Source organism: Zonotrichia leucophrys, chromosome 15 (genome assembly GCF_028769735.1).
Source record: "Zonotrichia leucophrys gambelii isolate GWCS_2022_RI chromosome 15, RI_Zleu_2.0, whole genome shotgun sequence".
Lineage (NCBI taxonomy): Eukaryota > Metazoa > Chordata > Aves > Passeriformes > Passerellidae > Zonotrichia > Zonotrichia leucophrys.
Window position 1 is genome coordinate 6,360,083 of NC_088185.1, and position 18,418 is coordinate 6,378,500.

General features: G+C 45.4%; 1 protein-coding gene across 16 annotated transcripts in view; it reads left to right on the forward strand.

The window, feature by feature from the left end:
• Positions 1-18,418, forward strand: part of FBRSL1 (fibrosin like 1) — a 495,150-nt gene that overhangs the window by 121,604 nt on the left and 355,128 nt on the right. For all 16 annotated transcript variants that reach the window (XM_064726492.1, XM_064726486.1, XM_064726485.1 and 13 more), the window contains exon 2: positions 12,232-12,432. In XM_064726492.1, the coding sequence (XP_064582562.1) occupies positions 12,232-12,432 (201 nt within the window). The remainder of the gene's footprint in view (positions 1-12,231; positions 12,433-18,418) is intronic.

The following is an 18,418-nucleotide window of genomic DNA, read 5'->3' on the forward strand; positions in this document are numbered from 1 at the left end:
CAGCACTGGGGGGCAGAGCTGAGGATTCTGCAGCATCTCCTGGCGCTTTGTCTCTTAGCAGCAGCCTCCGGAGATGGAGGTGGCAGAGGGGACACAGGTGCACCCCAGCATCTCCTGCTCTGCTGGTCGGGGTCCCTCAGCTCATGCTGGGGTGCTGCTGCTCGGTTGGATGAGCTGAGGGCACCCCTGGGTACCACCTGTGATGGAGATCTGAGCTGTATCAACAAACAGGAGTTGCAAAATGCTTTTGTATATCTTTGTCGTCTTGGAAGTTCTTTGTGTCATTACCTGATTTTATGAGCAGGTTTTAAAACAGTTTTTAGCTCAAGTATCTCACAGGTGAGGTGTGCTTGTTCTCTGTTGCTTGTGCTATTGTAGGGTTGTTAGGCACGCGGTGTGTGTGTACAATATAATTGTCATGTCAGCTTTTCTGTTTCTGGTTATCTGCATAAAGAAGCAGGGAGCTGGTGGAGATGTCAGCTGTGATGTGGGTTATTAAGAATTACAAGACAGAAGTAATCACAAGAAACCCTGCTTCCACACAGGCTGTTCCCCAGAGTCTCTGGTTGCATCTGTTCCATCTTAACCTTCTCACATTGACTGGGTTTTTGGTTCTTGCTGAAGGGTTATGCCTGTTTGAACAAATAAATGCTGTGTGCTGCATCTGTATTTCTCACTCTGTGATGTTTACTGTTGTCAAGGTGCTGTGAACAGGAAATGAGAGACAAAGTTGAACTCTGAGATGTACAAGAATCAGATGTTCAAGTGCTCTTAACTCATTTGAGTGGGTCAGCAGGGATGAAAGTTGCTGCTCTGTGCCATGTTTTAATTCCCTATTGTGTTTCAAAGTTGAGGGCTACAGCAAATGGAAAACTTTGCATGAATGCCCCTTTCTCTAATCTCTGACTGGCAAAATCTTGTTCCAGAAAGGCAGGAAAATGTCCTACAAGCCAGCCAGGCTTCACTTTTGGGTCTGGGAAGTGCAGACAGAGGTTTCTGTACCTGAAAGCTAGTGGGAAAAGAGTAATTTAACGTGGGAATTGAGGAAATGGTTGCAGAGAGACACAGCTTAGCACCTCCTGGTTGGGGGGAGACTGAGATGCTCTGAACACGATGGAGAGTGTGTGAAAGCTGGAGAGAGTGTGAAAGCTGATGAAAACCTGGAGCACTGGCTGTGGCTGTGGTGAGAGCGCGTGGGGCGAGCGGCAGTGTGAGCTGTGTCCCTGCAGTGGCTCCTTGTCCTGAGCTCTGCCTGCCCCGGGCTCTCTCTGACACGCTTGGCTGAGTGCATCTCATCATTCCCATGCTGCACATGTCCTCCTCCTGCAGCTTGCTGCCTTGGTTTGCTTTGTGCTTTAATTGTCTGCTGTCCTTGCTGGGTGTTTGCTTGGTTACTCCTTCCTCCATGGACTGACCAGGCACAGTGCAGAGGCTGCTTTTGCTCAGGAGCAGTAATGGATGTGCTGATTTATCTGTGCCTTCTTGCATGGCCCATTGCAAGCTGATGTAGCCAGGATCTGGTGCTGTCATTTGTCAGTCTCTCTTCCCATTAGCACTGCACTTGCCCTCCCTTTCTTGCTTTCAATTTCATGTCCCAGAGGAAACTGGGCTGGAAATGAGAATGAAATATGGGTTTCCTTCTTAAAAAGAAAATAAACCAAACCTTAAGGGCTTCCTATTGGAATGCGATGGGATTGGAGTCCTATCTCTTATCCTTTGAAAATCCCAGCTGGAATGATTTAACGTCAAAGCCTGGAATTTCCCAGTGTGAAATTCATGGCTGGCTGAGGATGCTCTGGGGATTAGAGAGACATCACTGTGCCAGGGCAGCGCTGCTGTCACTGCAGGGGACCTCAGCCACACAAAGGGACATTGCTGCTCTGTCCTGCTTCAAAGCTGAGGCTTGGGGATGAGATTCCTCAATTCCCATTGAGGTTACATGCTGTGTGACTGACAGCTGGATTGGGGCAGAATCAACCAGAGTGAGTAACACTGGGAATAGAGAGGGAAAAAAATGAGGGAGATGAGCAAAACATAATCTGCTGAATTTCTTATGTGGTAAGAGGATAGTCTGCTAGTGCACATCCAAAATTTCCCTGAGACACCAGCTGGGTGATTTTGCTCATTTGGCTGCGTGATAAAAGAGTCAGACAATAATTTTGTCTGCTCCAAAATTACAATAAAATAAAAATCTATGTTATGGCACCCTGATGTCTTGCAAAGCTTTAGCTTAGATAAGAGCACTCTCCTTAGGAGAAATCCCTCTAAGTTTTGGAAGATGTCTTCTCAGTATCAAAGTAGTTGTATAAAGAAAAACCAGCATATTTAAACAGGATACTTGGTAACCACTAAATGCTTTTTTGTCCCTCTGATCAAGGATGAATATTTTAATTAGGCGTCAATGTCTGTATTAGGGATCTATAAAGGATTTAAGGAAAACAGAAGCTGGTGGCTGGATGTGCACTGGCTGGTGAGGTGTTAACAAGGTGTTATTTCTGAGGCTCATAAATCTGCAGTGCTTTAGGTGATGGGGGAGAGAGAAGAGCAGCTCTAAAAGCATAACCTTGCTGGCCTCTTTTTCTAAACTGTTGATCTATCTATAAAAGAGGATTTGCCCTGCTGTTCTAATAAGAGTGATAATATATGTGTAATTAGAGTTTAATAATTATTTGTGTGACTGGATCTGCTGCATAGGCTGGTTCAAGTGATTGTGTAACCTTTGCATTGTGTTCATTATCTAATGTTAAAATAACAGCTGGAAGTTGAGAGACTGACATGCAGTTTTAAAATTACAGAGCTTGAAATTGCTGCTGTCTGTAAACATATGAAAATCTATTAATGACCTTTGAGCTCTCTGACTGAAAATGTTTTGTAACATAGAACACATTAAAATTGCCTGCTACTGTAGTGTTTCCCATTTCTCAGCGATTGCCTGGGATATAAATGAATGTTTTGCCTCTGCCACAGATATCAGACTATTTGAAACTATTCTAGGAAGCCCTGAGGATATATTGAAACATTTGGCTGCTCATTGTTTGTTCAAGCAAAGCAGTTATGGAAGAGCTGCTCAGGAGCACACGTGCTGTGCTGGATGAGCATCTCTGCTGGCCACCCTGACAGCCTGCACTGTTCAATGCATCTTCGGCAGCACAGGGGCAGAGCAGGGGGGGCCAAGGTGGCACAGATTAGCTTTTCATTAGTGCATCTGACATTTTGGTAGCTAAAAAGGCTTCTCTGTCTGCTAGAACTCATCCTGCTCAGTGCTTTCCCCTTAGGTTGCAGTGATGTGCTATGGCTCCTCCTGTTTCTGGAGGAGACTGGCTCCTACATATTTCCTCTTGTTGAACCATTTCTATTTCTTGTCTTTTGTTTCCCAGCCAGAAGAAAACTACCAGAGGACTAATTATTGAATACACATTCTAGAGCTCATGACAGCTGAACTGAAAATTGTTGCCTACCACTGAGGGCAACTGCAGAGTTGCTTAAAAAAATGCCTCTAGTGTCATGGTGCTTAAATATGAATTAATTTATAACTGAGCCCCAGGGATGAGGATATGGCTGTTTTTATTTCTGGAGACTCTCACCCCTGCAGCAGAGTTGGCAGGAGCGAGTTTGCGAGTGCTGATCTCTCCTGGCTGTGTCACCCTGCAGAGCTCACAGCCTGCTCTGCTGGAGCTGAGTGCTCCCTGGGAGCTGCACCCTTCCTGAGGGTGGGAATAAAGAGTGTGGGCTGGGAGCAGAGCCTCCAAACGCCTGCAGCTCCTGGTGGAGGGAATGTGTTCCAGGCTGTCACCGTGTGGGAGATGCGTCTGGAGCTTCCCTGCTCTGGGTGCTACTGCCTTGAGAGCAGCACATTTTTCATGGCTGTGTTTTAAAAGTATGCACCATGAAGTGAATGTGTGGTGGAATCCTAGAAAAATAGAGGAAAACTTCGTATTTAGCAGGTGGAAGCCTTGAATTACTTTGGAAATCAGGCTGAGGTTCTTGAAGTCATGACCTAAGGTTGTAGCTGTAGCTCTTCAGTCTCAGTATGAGGCTGCTCACATGGGAGTCAGCACAATCATACTGTGATCGTTGTGTATTTCACACTGTGAAGATCAGCACTTTAAATGCAGGAGTATAGATGGAGGAGAGCAATTTAGGCCCCTGCCTTTGGTAAATGAGCCATGTGTCCAGTCCATCTGCCCAGCCTCAGCTTGGCTCAGCTCCATTTCCAGAGTCCAGCTCATGGAAGCATGACATCCCTCTCAGCAGAGGCAGAAGCAGTTGGGCCCTCTCCTTTTGTTTCTGATTTTAAAGAGAGATGTAGTATTTCTAAGCTATTTCTAAGATGTAGCATTCCTGTCTATAGTAATAAATAGTCTGGAGGCATTTTTACTCAACTTTGTGTTTCTGGTTTTCTCTGACTAGCTTAGCTGAAAATTGGTAATGATGAATGTATCCAGCTGCCATGCCAGTTTGTCCTGGTAGGATCTTCTTGCCTTTTCCTTTGGCAGTTTAGGGCCAGCTGGGAACTGGGGGTTGTGTTACCTTCCTTGCAAAATTGGAAATGAGGGATGAAATGGCCACATCTGGCTTTAGGTAAGCAGCTGCTTCTTCAGGTCCTGATTCTGCCACTTGGTGGGGGCTGTTTGAGTTCAAGGAGTGCCTTTGAATAATCTGGGGAGAGGGAAATTACTTCAGATTAAGTGTTCAAAGGCTGCTCTGTCAATAAAGCATGTGTTTGCTGGCTGTCAGCCGTGAGGCCTCAGCAGTGTCCTTGGATTTTGGCACACTTGAGGAAAGTCTTCCCAAAACACTGGACCTGGAGTGTGTGCCTGGCTGTGTCACTTTGCTTACTTGCTGGACACCTGTGTAAGTTACTTGAGACTGATGGCCCCAGGCCACATTGTTCAGGATGGGGGATGTTTTTGCATAGTCTGTCACCTGTGGGACGCTGGGCAGTGTGTGGTGCTGCTGCCATTCCTGATGGGTCCCTTGGGAAGGAGCCCCTGGAGGATGGGAGTTAGCAGGAGAATGTGCTCAGCACTCACACCTGGCAGCTGGAGAAGGTGCTGTCTGACAGGCACAAACACTTTCCAGCTCCTTTGTACACGACACAAACCAGGCAGGCTGAGCTCCCAATCTCGGCTGAAAGCAGCTTCAGCCAAAATGTGCTTTTTATCTGCAGCGAGAGCTGGGCAGGGTGGCCTGCTGGTGCATGGGCAGCAGCACCTTTCAGCACTCCTGCAGGCTGTAAAAGCTGGCCAGGCTGCACTTGCAATATGCCTCATTTCATCTACCTGGAAATGGTGCCCCAGCTCCCCTTCAATCATTTAAGCTCCCTTGCTCTCTGACACACTTTCCGCTGACAGTAATTCTGTGAGCGCTCGTCGGGCATTTACTGCCATCACTGCAGGAAATACTGATGGCTTCAAATGGGATCATTTCCTCTCTGATGGACAGCAAGCACCTGTGGGAGCCCTAATAGCTGAGCAGTGTCTGCGAGGAGGAGCAGGGAAGGGAGGATGGTGCAGCTCTCTGCAGAGAGGCGCCTGCAGGCTCCGAGCAGGAAATTGGAGCAGAGGGGGAAAAGCACGCCTGGCTGCCCCTGGAGCTCTGGAGCAGCTTCAGATTTTGTGTGTCCACCTCCCCATGGGTGATGGGGGCAAGGGTTTATACCAAAAACATGGACAGCTCACATTCCTGCAGATTTCCTTGGCCCCTTGCTAAAGTGAAGGTGTTCACTGTGTGCATTCTTATTTTTATTGTCCCCTAAATGAGTCTTAAACACTCTGTTTCCAGGTACTTCCTACCACTTCCTACTCCTCCTTCCTACTAGGAAGGAGAGAACTGGATTTTTCCTTGAGCAACTGAAAAGGAAGGAAACAGCATCACCCCCTTTCTCCTCAGTATTTAAATACAATTCCTGCACTGTATCATTATTTATTCAGGTCTTGTGCAGAGAAAAAGAGCAATCAGAGCCTTGTAAATTCAACGTGGATTGAAATGCATTTAAAAGAATAGTGAACTGACCTTCCTTTTTGTAATTTTTGACTATGTTTTGTTGAAGTAACATTTGTCCAAGCTGTCTGTACTTGGTACTGTGTCTTTGAGGTCCTAGAAGCAAAGGTCTTAATTCTTGGGAGACATAACAAGTGGGCGTTCAGCAGAGTATGGCAGCTTGCTCTTCAGCTATTCATAGGTGACAGGAACATATCCTCTGGTAATAAATTTGAGTGTTTCAATTACAGTAAGTTTCTTGGTTCATCCACTTGTATTTTTAAGTTAAATCATGTATCATAAACCTGCAAACCAGTGTCAGCTTCAAATGTCTTAACATTTCCAAATCTGTCTTGTCAAAAAGTCATCTTATTCTTGAGCTAAACATGTGATGGGGTCAGAGCAAATGTGATGCATTTTAAAAAGCAGGACCTAAACTCATCTGGAATATGTCAGCTGTGAAAGGAGAATTGCAGTCCAAGGTTAAACAAGCAAGGATTTCATTTGCAATCATTTTAATTGATATTGATTGCGCTGCTTGAATGTCGGGTCAAAGCAAAAAAGTCACTTCAAATCTAGACTCTTGTTTCTGCCTTTTAACACAGCTTTAGTGTCTTTGGCTGAGAGGCTGGAGGGGCTTGAGTTGTGTTTGCAGTGGAGTTCTCAGTGGGGGAGAAGAGAGGGCTGGAAAGTAAAACAAACAAGTGTGTGTTCTATTGCAGGAGAAGCGAGAAGCTCCCCATGGGTGGGAATCCAGCTGGGCATGGCAGCAGACAGCTTCCCAAAGTGCCCTGGGCTCTGGGAGTCACTCTGGGCTGGCCTCCTGCCCTGGGGATTCAGCAAGGAGCCGCAGAGCTGAGCTGTGGGCTCAGCCTGCCCCTGCTGTCCTCAGAGCCAGCACACCCTGCCCTCAGCTCAAACTTCTCCCCTCTCCCACCCTGAAATGGGCTGCTGCTAATTTTCAAGGTCTCCAGTTGTGTTTGCTGCCTGTTCACCCTGCTGAGTTCAAATTCAGTCACCTTGGTGTGGTCCTGCCTGATGCCCTTCAGGGGTCCTTTTTTATCCCTTTTTTCTTCCTTATTATTCACCTCATTTCATTTGCCTGCTGGCTATTCATCTCTTCTTGTGCTGGCTCCTGTTCTTGCAGTGGTTTCTCTCTCTCTACAGACCTGTCTTCAAATCTACACTTTAAAGTTAGTCTTTCATGTACATTTCTTATGTATATCTCCAATATTATCTTTCCATTTGAATCGGTGTCTCCTGTGTCCCCTTTATGCAAATAAATGGGCAGTAGGTTTGTGTTAGTGTGTTCTTGTCTATATTTGTAATGTGCTTTGTCTGCTTAGAAAGCACGAGAACATTGTCAGCAATTGTTTCTGTGCTGCTCTTCTATGAGTATCAGGTCAATAGGAATATTTGAAAATTAACCTACTTAAAAATAAATCTGTTTCAGGTCCTTTCTGAGCTGGGATCTCTCCCTGAACTATTAACCAATTGACAACCCTGCTGCTAATTGCATGATAAAGTTGATACAAGGATAGATGGTGCTCAGATCCTCAGGGGCTTTTCCATTGCCATTTTTTTGAGAGAAGCAGGAGGCAGAAACATGGGCAAGCAGGGTCAGTTTCAGAGGGAACCGTATGTTTTATTTCCTTTGTGTGGATCCTTCTCCTGTTTGATGTTCAGTAGTATATTTCACATTGTTTTATTTCCTTTGTGTGGATCCTTCTCCTGCTTGATGTTCAGTAGGATATTCCACATGGCCCAACTTAAGGAATAAGTTCTGCAGTGAAGAGCTGTGCAGAGAGAAGCTGGAGGCTGTCTTCCTTCTGGGAAATCAGCCCATATAATCTTGTGCAGTTGGCAGAGGCAGTCTGGCAGGAATGGAGTGTAACCAGTCCTTGGCTGAGTGTCCGATGGGCCCTGGGGATGGGGGATTGAAATGGACTTGCTTTTGCACCAGGGCTGCATTTTGAACTGATGCTCGAGGGTTAAGGATGGTTGTTTTATTATCTGTAGGTGTTATTTTTACCCTCTGCATCCCAGCAGCAGACTCGAGGGTTTTCATCTGGCTGTGTGGGTTTTGGATGTTTTCTTCAGGTTCTTTAAGTGTTCCCTGTGTATGAAAGGTATTTACAGCCCCAGCCTTGCCCTGCATGCTTTCTGAGATCTCAGAGCTGTGTAAATTCAGAGGATTAAGGCTGAGTTTGAGCTGGGCTGAGCAAACAGGCAGTGATAACTCCAGCCAGAGGAGGGCTGTGGGATGTGGGCTTGTGCCAGGCTCCTCCAGGGCTGATCATTATTTCCTGATCAAACAGAAAACGTGGAGTCCGTTGTGCGGAATTGTCTTGCTGTGGCATTTTAGGGGTAAGAACAGTCTCATTGCGCAGCTGAGGGCTGTGCACCCACATTATTCCCAGCTTTACTTACAAACTGGGCAGTGTGTCCCTTGAGTGTCTGTGGAGACTGCAGCTGTGCTTTGGTGACAGAAGAAAAATGGATTTTCAGGAAGGAGTGTTCCAAGTGATGAAGGGTTCCTGCCAGATCTGCTGCAAGCAGAGGGGCAATTGCATAACTACCTTGGACTGATAGTGGTGGAAAAAAGGTTTTTATAGCGGGCTCCCAAAATCTGTTGCAGGGCCAGCTTGGGTTGCCAGCCTTTGCCAGGGTCTTTGTGAGTGAATTTCACAGCTGCTGGTACAGGAGGTGTTCCAGGGAGAGCTGGAGGAGGTACCACAACCCCATCTCCTGATGAAATGTTCTTTGGTGTCTGTGCATCCAAATAAACAAACAGGGAGATAGAATCTGTGTGTTTCATGGAGGAACTGCCAGGAAAGAGGCTCTGAAGAAAGGCCTAATTCTTCCTTATCTGTAACCATGCAGCCAGTTAGAACCATCTGCACTCAGTCTGCAGCCCAGACAGACAAGGGGCTGCAGATGGAGAGGCTGTAGCCTGCCCTGGAAGGTGTCAGAGAAATTCTGAAGTGAGGACAGGTAGGAGACAGTCCTGGAAGCAATGAGGAGTAAGGAACAAAACAGTTTTCTGTATTCTGGAGCAAGATTTAGCAGTGTTGTTTCTGGAACTGAGAAGAGAAAATGGGCTTGGACAAAGGGATTTACTGCCCTGTGACACCAAAGTGGTTAGGTATGCAGACTCCTGGGGTGGGCAGAAAGCACAGGGCTGATGTGAAAACCTATTGAATTTGGGATCTCACTTCAAATACTGTCACTGTGTGAATCTGCAGGATTTACCTGATGTGCAGAGGGTGAAAATATCTGCTGCTCTGGGGGCCAGTCTCACCTGCAGGCTGGGATTTCTGGATTGAAGTCAGTCAAGGTGCATCAATAAATGTCCCCCCTTGTGATGTACTGTATATTCTGGATGTGCCTAAATTTTCCAGCAATTGCCTGTGCACAAACCCAGATGCACATCCAAAAATAGTAAGCTCTTGTGCTAAGTGAGGTCCCCAACTTGGAGGTCATAAACTTTAGTTGAAAGAGCAATCACTGGAAGGCTCTTTTAGTAGAGGAAATAGGAAGGAGACAAAGGAGGCAAGAACAGAAGCCCCATTAGCCCCCTTCTGCTCTGTGCCTGGGGCTGCAGAGGTCTGCATTGGGCAGCCCAGAGCACAGCCTGCTGTCACCCTCTGCCAGCAAGGACATGCTGAGCTCACTGTCCTGCCTGCCCAGGAACAACTCTTGTGCCTGTGTCCTCTGCTGGAGCAGGGAGAAAAGGGATCTGGAGTGGTTTTCCTGTCACACAAACGTGGCTTTGTCCCCCTGGCTGCCCTGTCCCTGCACTGTCCCCCACTGGAGGCAGGAGCAGCCTTGGGGCTTCATTCAGGGCTGTTTGCAAAGTGCTTCAGATTCTTGGATGGCACTACAAGTGAATGAATTATTTCCTTGGCTTTGATCCAGCTATAGCTGTATTTCATGAATTAATTTTGCCAGTAGCTCAGCAATGAGACAAGCCTTAAATCTCCAGACAAAATAGGGATGAAAAGCTGCATTTCGAGGTGGGGAATTCTGTAGGATTCAGGAAGGAGAAAAACAGAGATTTGCAGACCAGTTCTGTGGTGAAAGAATCATCTGAAAACCTGCAGTGAATGTGTTGTAGGTACCAAGGGAAGACTTTCCCTGAAGCATTAACAGAGGCCCAACCACCATGTGAAGCCAGATAGAGTTTAAACCAAAATGGTAATTTATTGGCTTTGAAGGCATCCTTAGAAGTGAATACTGCCCCTCAAGCCAGGCATGCATGATTTGCTGGTGCTCTCAGGTGGTGGCATTTCCCTGCCCCAGCCTCCTTTCTCCCCCATCAGGGCTCCATGTCCCTAATGCAGCATCTTCCCTGCACCTGCTGTCACCTCCCAAGCTGCATCTGGCTTTGTGCAGAAGTGCATGTTTGTGGTGATCGCTGTTTCTAATGTTTTGCTGAGTATCAGTCAGCAGATACCATTTCCACATGACAAGTTTTTGATTAGTTACTGAAGATTAGCAATTTGATTTTTATCTCAGTAGCTTCCCAGCAAACAGCACAATATGACCTTCTTCAATTGGCATCTTGAACTGCTGCTTTCAAGTGTTATCTTTAAACTAAAAACCAAAGTGAGAAGTTTACACTGATTTATATTCCTCTATCATTCATGCAGAATAATGCCAGACAGGTATTTTCCTTGCTCTTTCCCTGGTAATGAACTTGGCAAGCTGAGCTGTGTTCTGGTGTGTTCTCTGCCTCCAAGACAGTGCTAATTATTTTAATTTTGGTGGAAGAGTTGTATCTTTGGGGGTTTTCAGCTTGATATATCTGTGTGTGCCCTAAGAGGAGCCTCCAGCCCCCAGGACTCCTGTGCAAGGTGTACAGAGGGTGGGAGCTGGCTGATCCTCTGGAAGCCTGGGCTGGAATTGAAAGAGCTCTATTTTATTGCCTCAGTTCTCATTTCAATGTGTCTGTGACCCTAAAGTGCCTGTGCATCATCTCACTTCCCAGGGAAGGGTAACTTTAAACAAGCGAGTGATTTGGAGTGGAATCAGCATGTTGCACACTGAGGCAGTCAATTCACTAATTAAAGGAGAGGGGGAGGAAGTAATCTGGAGCAATCAGCAGGGCATTTCATTCCAGTTCCTAATTTTCTTTTTTTGTTGGGCTTCAGTTTTTGAGAGAGTAGAGAGCTAATGATTTTCATGAGCTCCTTTGCAGTACTGAAGGTGTGTGCATTGATGTGAGCAGTTGTATTGTGATCTCCATTCATGTACGATACAAATACCTGTCATGTAACTGCTTGAGTCAAAAGAAAGCATTTAGAAAAATATCTGTGGCTGAGTTTTGGCATAGCAAGCAGTGCTTTTAGGGTATTTCCTAATCTATTTACCTCGCATTAAAAATAATTGAAATAGATATCCTGCAAAATATTCCCATAAGAATTCAGATTTTATCCTTCAGCAGTTAATAAAAAACATAAGGGAGAAATGTATCTAGCTGTAGTGACCCAATGTCATAGTGATTTGTCATATTATTTCTTCAACTCGTTTCCCACACAGTGTGCATGGAGAGAGAGTTTGGTACTCTGTCACTGGGAGTTCAGCTTCCAGTCCTCAGAGATGCCAGGGATAGCAGAGTAATTCCCTCCTCTGATCTCACTTCCAGTGTTAATCATTCTGACATGACATACCTGCTTTTAAACCGTGCTTGGGTTGTGTGTTACAGCCTGGTTCAGGGCAGACATTTAACACTTAGAAGTGTTCAACCTCTGTTGTGTGTTTGGATCCCATTGATCTCCCTGGCTCAGGGAATTTGTGCTAGGGCTTTAGAAGTGCCTTTCTCCATATGAATGCTGCTGTGAATCAGAGACTGTCAGCCCCAGGGGGGTCTGATACTTCTCAGATCAGAAACAAAACAAAACCCACCTCTGTTGCAGTTGAGCAGTTTAAGGCTTCCCTTCAGGATGCTGATTTGCTCATATGCTGTTGACTTATGGTTTCTGAGTTAATCTGAAGTGAGCTCATTTTCATAGCCAGTTTCAGCATCACTGAAATTAATCAAACACCTAGCCTGGAGAATATTCATCCTAATCTAATCTAAAATTACTGTTTGTGTTGTGCATGCCTAATTATTCATCTTAAGTCATCTCTGGAAGATACATACTGTCTTGTTTGTGTTTTTAGTCAATATTTATACAGCTTAGTGCTTAAAGGTAGCTGCAAAGAACATAAAGAACTTACCGTTCTCTTTTTTAATCTCCTTTACAGAAGGACATGTCACTAAAGCCTCAGGAGCGGAAGGAGAAATGGGAGAGGCATCCAGGCAAGAAACCCAGAGAATCTGAGAACTGTGTGTCTGCTGAGCCAAGTGAGAATGGCCACAACAACGATGCCGGGAGCTCCGAGAGAGAGGCAGAGAGAGGCAAGGAGAGGATGAAGAAGAAACTGCCCTTGAAGCTGTCCAAACAGGTAGGGAAACAATCTCACCTCAAGAGACTCTCTTGGCCTGGGGCGCTGTGAAGTGTTGGCTTTGCTGGGTGGTGAGGTGTCCTTGTAATTGGCTTCTCTGGTTACCTGTGCTGGTGGAAACAATGCCTCTTAGAAGAATTGTGGCCATGTGCACAAATCCTGAGTTGAGGGCAGGTTCCATAAGCTGAAGGAGAAGCCTGGTGCACTGGGTAATGCAGAATGGAGCAGATCTCCCTGGTGCCTGCAGCTCTGAGACAGTGCAGTGGTTCATATGGTAGATTTGTGGCCCTGATGGTCTTGAGCACAAGCAGGAATCATCCACCAGATCATAAGCTCCTTTGGAGGACTTGTGCTGAGCACTGTGCGCCTGGAAGCTGCAGACTTCTTTGTACATCTCCTGACTGGAGTTTGACTTACCCCAGAACAGAGTGTTGAGGAGGAGAGACTATTTGAGCATTTTAGCAGTGGAAAGTCATTTTGCAGGAAACTGTGCTCTGGGCACTCTTTCCTGTGTACCCTTCTACAATGTGCTGGAGCATTAATGAATGAAGAGTTGTGATGCTGGAGGGAATTATTCCAGAGACTCCATCTGAGGCACAGTGTGTGCAGAGGGGCAGGTGACAAGAAAAGGCTCTGAGGCTGGCAGGCTGTTTATCACTAACTGCTGCTCAGCAGGGAGATTTGTGAGTGGCTGAGTGTGCATTCATGGGCTGGCAATCCCATGGCACAGCAGCTTCTCTCCGTGGACACTGTCCCAGTTGTCCCTAACAGGGTGCCAAGTGGCGGCCAGTGGGAGCAGCAGTGTGCTTGACCTTCCAGCATTTGTTCCGAGCTAGGAAACACACTAAGATGAAAAAAGTGGTTTTTTTTCTCCAGCAGAAAAGAGCTGTTTAACTCAAGCCACCTTCTGTTCTGTGAAACTAATCCTGTGTGTGTGCCAGACAGCCAAAGATTGAATTGTCCAGTTACTGGAAATGTTTTTTCAGACTTGCAATACTTTAACATTTAAAAATAGAATGAAGGTTATGTCATGTAACCCTCCTCTATAACTTCTCCACCACCTACTCTTTTGTGTTTCAGCATATTGATCTAGAAGGGCTCATCACATTTTAAATTAGAGATTCTCATGGTCTGGTGGAAGTTGTTTCTTCAGTTCTATGACACTGCAGGAAATGCAGTGCATGGAGGGGATTTGCATAGTTGTGGATTTGTGAGACAGTGGGGAGGTTTCCCATTCCTGCAGGAGGAAAAGGTTGTTAACAATGACAAGTTTCCTGGAATTTAGGGGGTGAATTTTGCATCTCAGGGTTATTAAACATAGGTTTATACCTAATTTGGATAGCTTTCTGTAATTAATGCTAATTATATTGAGATGTTGCTTAGAAATTGCTATTCAATTTGAAGCTTTCCTTCTACTCTCATCCCTTCTCTTCACAATACTACTGAATTGTCATCTTTTCTATGCAGCCTCCTCTAATAAATCAAATTGGGCATTATAATTATGGCATTCTGCTAATCCTTGTAGAGAGGTGCAAAGTGGTAAGCTGATTTCAGTGCCAGGTTGTCTGCTTTGTTTAGAAAATTAGATTTATACTTCACTCCATTTGACAAAGCATCCAGATTGCTGTTGCTCCTGAATATTTGGTTGTTCTGTACCTCGGGCTATGGGGAGAGGGCTGCAGGAACCAATCTGTCCTTTCCAGCCTATTGCTCCCAACTGTGTATAAAAATCATTCAAACACATTTATCTCTTGCTGTAACTCAGCAGAGGGAGGAAAAGGCATTTCAAATGGTCCTTTTGTCCAAGATTTGTCAGAGTTTGAGGCTGCTGTCAACACATGTACACAGGGAAAGGTGCTGACTTCCAACTGCTGTTCTGCAATGGGGAGCAACAGAAGCTCTTGCAATCACCAGGTGTGTCAAGGAGTGAGGAGGTGTTCAGAGCTGTGGTGAATTTTGGTGTAGCCGGAGTGGCCTGCGGTAAATCCAGCCCCTCTGAAAGGCTGTGGCTGCCTCCAACACAGGAGCATTCCTTCAATTGAGTTCATTGCCTTTTCCAAAGGCCGTGTCCAAAGCTAACCCAGTGCCTGGGGAAAGGAATCCCCACCACAGGGGAGGGAGAGCAGCCTGTCAGCCCCTTTAAAAGGGGATTTAAAGGTTGGATGTATGATTTTATTAGATTAAGTAAGAGGTACATATATGATGAAACCCCTTAGTTCCAGCGCTCCTACATTGTTGTTCTGGTTTTGGAGAATCACTCTTTGAACTTTGAGCCAGTCTTTGATTAGTCTGAGCTGAGCGGTTCTTCTCTTTTCTGGTTTTATTTTTGGAGTTGCTTATTCCTCTGGAATTCTGAGCCCTGTGGATGTAGAACAGTTGGGAGTTTGGTTTTTTTCCCTTTTTTTCTGACTTTTAGGACACATTGCCCTTTCTGTACAATCACCACCTTCTGAAAAGAGCTGGGGCTAATAGCAAAGAGTTGCTGTTATTTCCAGTTAGTTTAACCTCGAGCTCTCTGTTTAGTCAGCTTGGGAGCATCGTGGTGTGTTGAATATATTTAGCTGTTAAATGCTGCTGTAATAACACAGTGTTCTGCAGATAGTCATTTGTCACGAAGATTAGTGTCTTACACCTCCTCCTTCCTTTTCTCACCCACTGTTTAAATCACCCGGGATGAGGGAGAGTCTGGGAGAAGCTGAGGAGAGCAGGGTGGTGCAGTGTTTAGCGCTCACAAATAGCCTGCTGCGTTGGGAGCCTGGCAGGAGAGGGCAGGGGAGTGAACAGGTCGTGTTTCTCTGGAGGTGTGACATCTCTGAGGCTTGAGCAGAGCTTCCTGCAGGGAGGGAAGGCACAGCCAATTCCCCAGCCTCGTTCACTGCCCAGCCCTCCCCAAACTGCTGAGTGCTATCGGTGATTAATGGATCGTGTTGCCGGGCTGGAACTGCTAAATTGCATTAACAAGTTTGATTACCTATTCATGTGGTTTCTCTGTGATGCTCATCATCTCGTTATCCAACATTCATTAAGGGATGTAACACCCTCCCTGCCCCCCAGGAGGGCTGTGCTCTGGGTTACTGCTGATCTGAGCTAAAGGTGATACACCAAGTAATTTTTTCCATCCAGGATGCTCGTTGTTTCTTCTGATGTCTGGGTGAAAATTGATAGCTCCTTTTCAAACCATTTACCTACCCTTGGCCCCATTTGTGCATGGTGGTGGGGGCCTTTCCCAAGACAGATCTAGAAACTCATCTGGATCATGAAATACTGTGCAAAATTCCCTTTGGCATCATACTGCTCATGCTGGCAGTCGAGCAATAGGACTGTGTAGCTGTTTAGTTTTACTTGTATTTTTCAGATAATGGTAAATAGTATTTATCATGCTTGGATGTGAAGCCACTGGTGGGCTGGAGGCAGTGTGTGCTTAGTGGTGCACAGTTCAGAGGCTGAAATGTCCCTTTCTTAGCTGAGGTTCAGCAGCCACATAGGAGAGTGAGTCTGAAAAATAACCTTTGGAGTCTTTGTCTTTAGCTAGAGGACATGGATATGCCTGTTCTTCCATGGCTTAATAATGTAGCATTTGGAAGCTGAATTGTGTTTAAGAGGGTCTAGATATAACAGTAACTTATTCTGTTACCTTCAGTATCTCAGTTACTAAAACCCAATGAATTCTAGGCAGTCAGCTTACAGGGGGAAAAAAAATAAGAAAAAGAAGAAAGGTTGCCTTTAATGTGGGTTTTGGGGATTGGTTTGGTTTGGTGTGTGCTGCTTTGGTGTTTGCATTTCACTGCTTTTGAACACTGAAATTATACAAACTAGTTTCTTTTTGTTTCTAATTGATGTTACCCTTTTTTTTGTTAGCAGATATTGTTATTTAAACCTTCTTTGAAACTAAACAACAAAGCCAGAGGAAAAAAGTCCATTTTCTTTTAATCAGCAAAACGTTGCTTAAAAGCAGGATCCATTTCTACCTTTGTAAGTACAAGGCTGTACATTTTGGACATGAAAGCTCTTGCAGGGAGAGCTTAAAAAATAAGTGTTGGCTGGGAGAGCAGGGCTGATAAGGCAGTGCCATTACCTGTGTGCAGCCTCTGTCCCAGATCTGGCCAGCCTGTCTGGACAGGAAAACCAGGATTTATTTGGCTGCCCCCAGTGCTTTTGGCTGCATCCAGAGTGGCCGTGGCTGGAGCGAGGTCCCCATGCTCAGTGAGCTGTGGTGCTGGGCTCCAGCAAAGCTTCCCAAACACCAACTCCCTCTTGAGCTTGTGCACAGCCTGGCTGGCTCCAGAGCTGCTGATGAGGGTGTAGGGCAGGGTCCTGGCCCCGGGGATTTGGGAGGAGCCCTTGTTTGGGCTCCGGCACAGCCCCAGATGGCCCTGCCCTGCTCTCTCACGCTAATCTGCGGCTGCAGAGGCTCCGCAGCTGCCTGGAAACCACTGGGGAGCAGCTCTGAAATGGGCAGCACAGCATCCAGGCATTAGCTTTGCTAATCCAGGGCCTGAAATCAGCCTCATTTCAATCAATAGCAATCTGTTTGCACTGTCAGGAACTAATTTAAAAATCTGCTTTAAGTCCTGGTTAGGCACTTGGTATTCTGTTTTTTTGGATCAAAGTAGAGGGAAGCAGTGGGCATAGCACAGCAGTGGCAGGAGGAGGAAAAATCCTTTGTAAATAAAAAGTGGATGTTTATTTCCCAAATGAAACCCTGCTATTACAAAGAACTGCTGTTGTTTTTGCTAAATTTATCCAAGAATTCATCAAGATTCCTGAAGTGGCTGCCGAGCCCGCTCTGCAGCAGAGGGAGAACTTTGCAGTGTGTGTAGTTTGTTTAAAATGCTGTACCAACACCAGACCATTAATGTCTGCATTAGAGCTGTGGCACAGGTAACTTCATCATGGGATTGCAGCCGCCTTTGGAGAGCTACAGCACAGTTTCCATAACAGATTTCTGTAACACACTGCTTCAGGAGTAGTGCAAAACAGTGCCATAAACCCTCTGTGAACTGTGACAGGAGGCAGCCTTTGCTTAAGCCAGAAAAAATGTATTTCAAAACCCTCTGTAGGGTAGTTTTCTGGTGTACCAGTTCTGTTAGGGAAACATAAATTAAAAAGATCATGCTCATTAGAATTGTGGGGTGTCCAATTCTTTCTAGACTAATGCTGAGGAATGAAACAGAAGCATATGCTGGATTTTACTACACTGCAAATATTATTTTCTGAACAGTGATGTAAATCATGTTTTGGCTGCTAAAAGGGTGATATATAAGAGAATGTGGTTTTGTCTTTTTCACTGGATAGTGAAACACTTGCTTGTCTGGAGCAGTGGGTTTCCCTTTTGTAGCTGCCCCTCCTTTGCCAGGATGGGTGCTCCAAGTGCCCCACTTGTCTCTGGTTAAGCCACGCTGGTGCATGTTGTATGTGTGTGAAAAATCAAATCAGTTATGAGCTCCATGTTTTAAAACTCTTACTGGTCACCTTTAACTTCTCTGCCTGCATTGAGATGACTGATAATGATTTTAGGTCATATTTGCTTAAATATAGCCTCAGAGAGGAGCAGAATAAAGGGAAACAAGGCAATCCTCTCTTCTCATGACAGTCTGTAAGTAGCTGTGAATGAATCTCATTACAGCAGCTTCTTTTGAAAGGCAGAAATAAAAAGGAAATTTCATTGCTAACAACTTATGTGGCATTAGATGCTATAAAAAAGGTTGGTGGTGGTCATTGGTTACATTGTTATAAAAGAAGAGCTAAATGGTCTGTAATTTAGAGACGGGGATTTAATTACATGAAGTAATTTACAGGAAGCTATAACCACTTGTATCTTTTTCTCTGTTGAATATAATTGGTTGACACAATGCACTAAGTCTTCATTCTTTTCCTTCTTCTTTCCTCGCACTTTGTTTTATTTGTGTTTTTTTGGGGGGAAGGTACCAAGATAAAGCACTTCTGTGGATCTTGTGATTTTTAGCAAGTTGAGAAATGGAGTAGT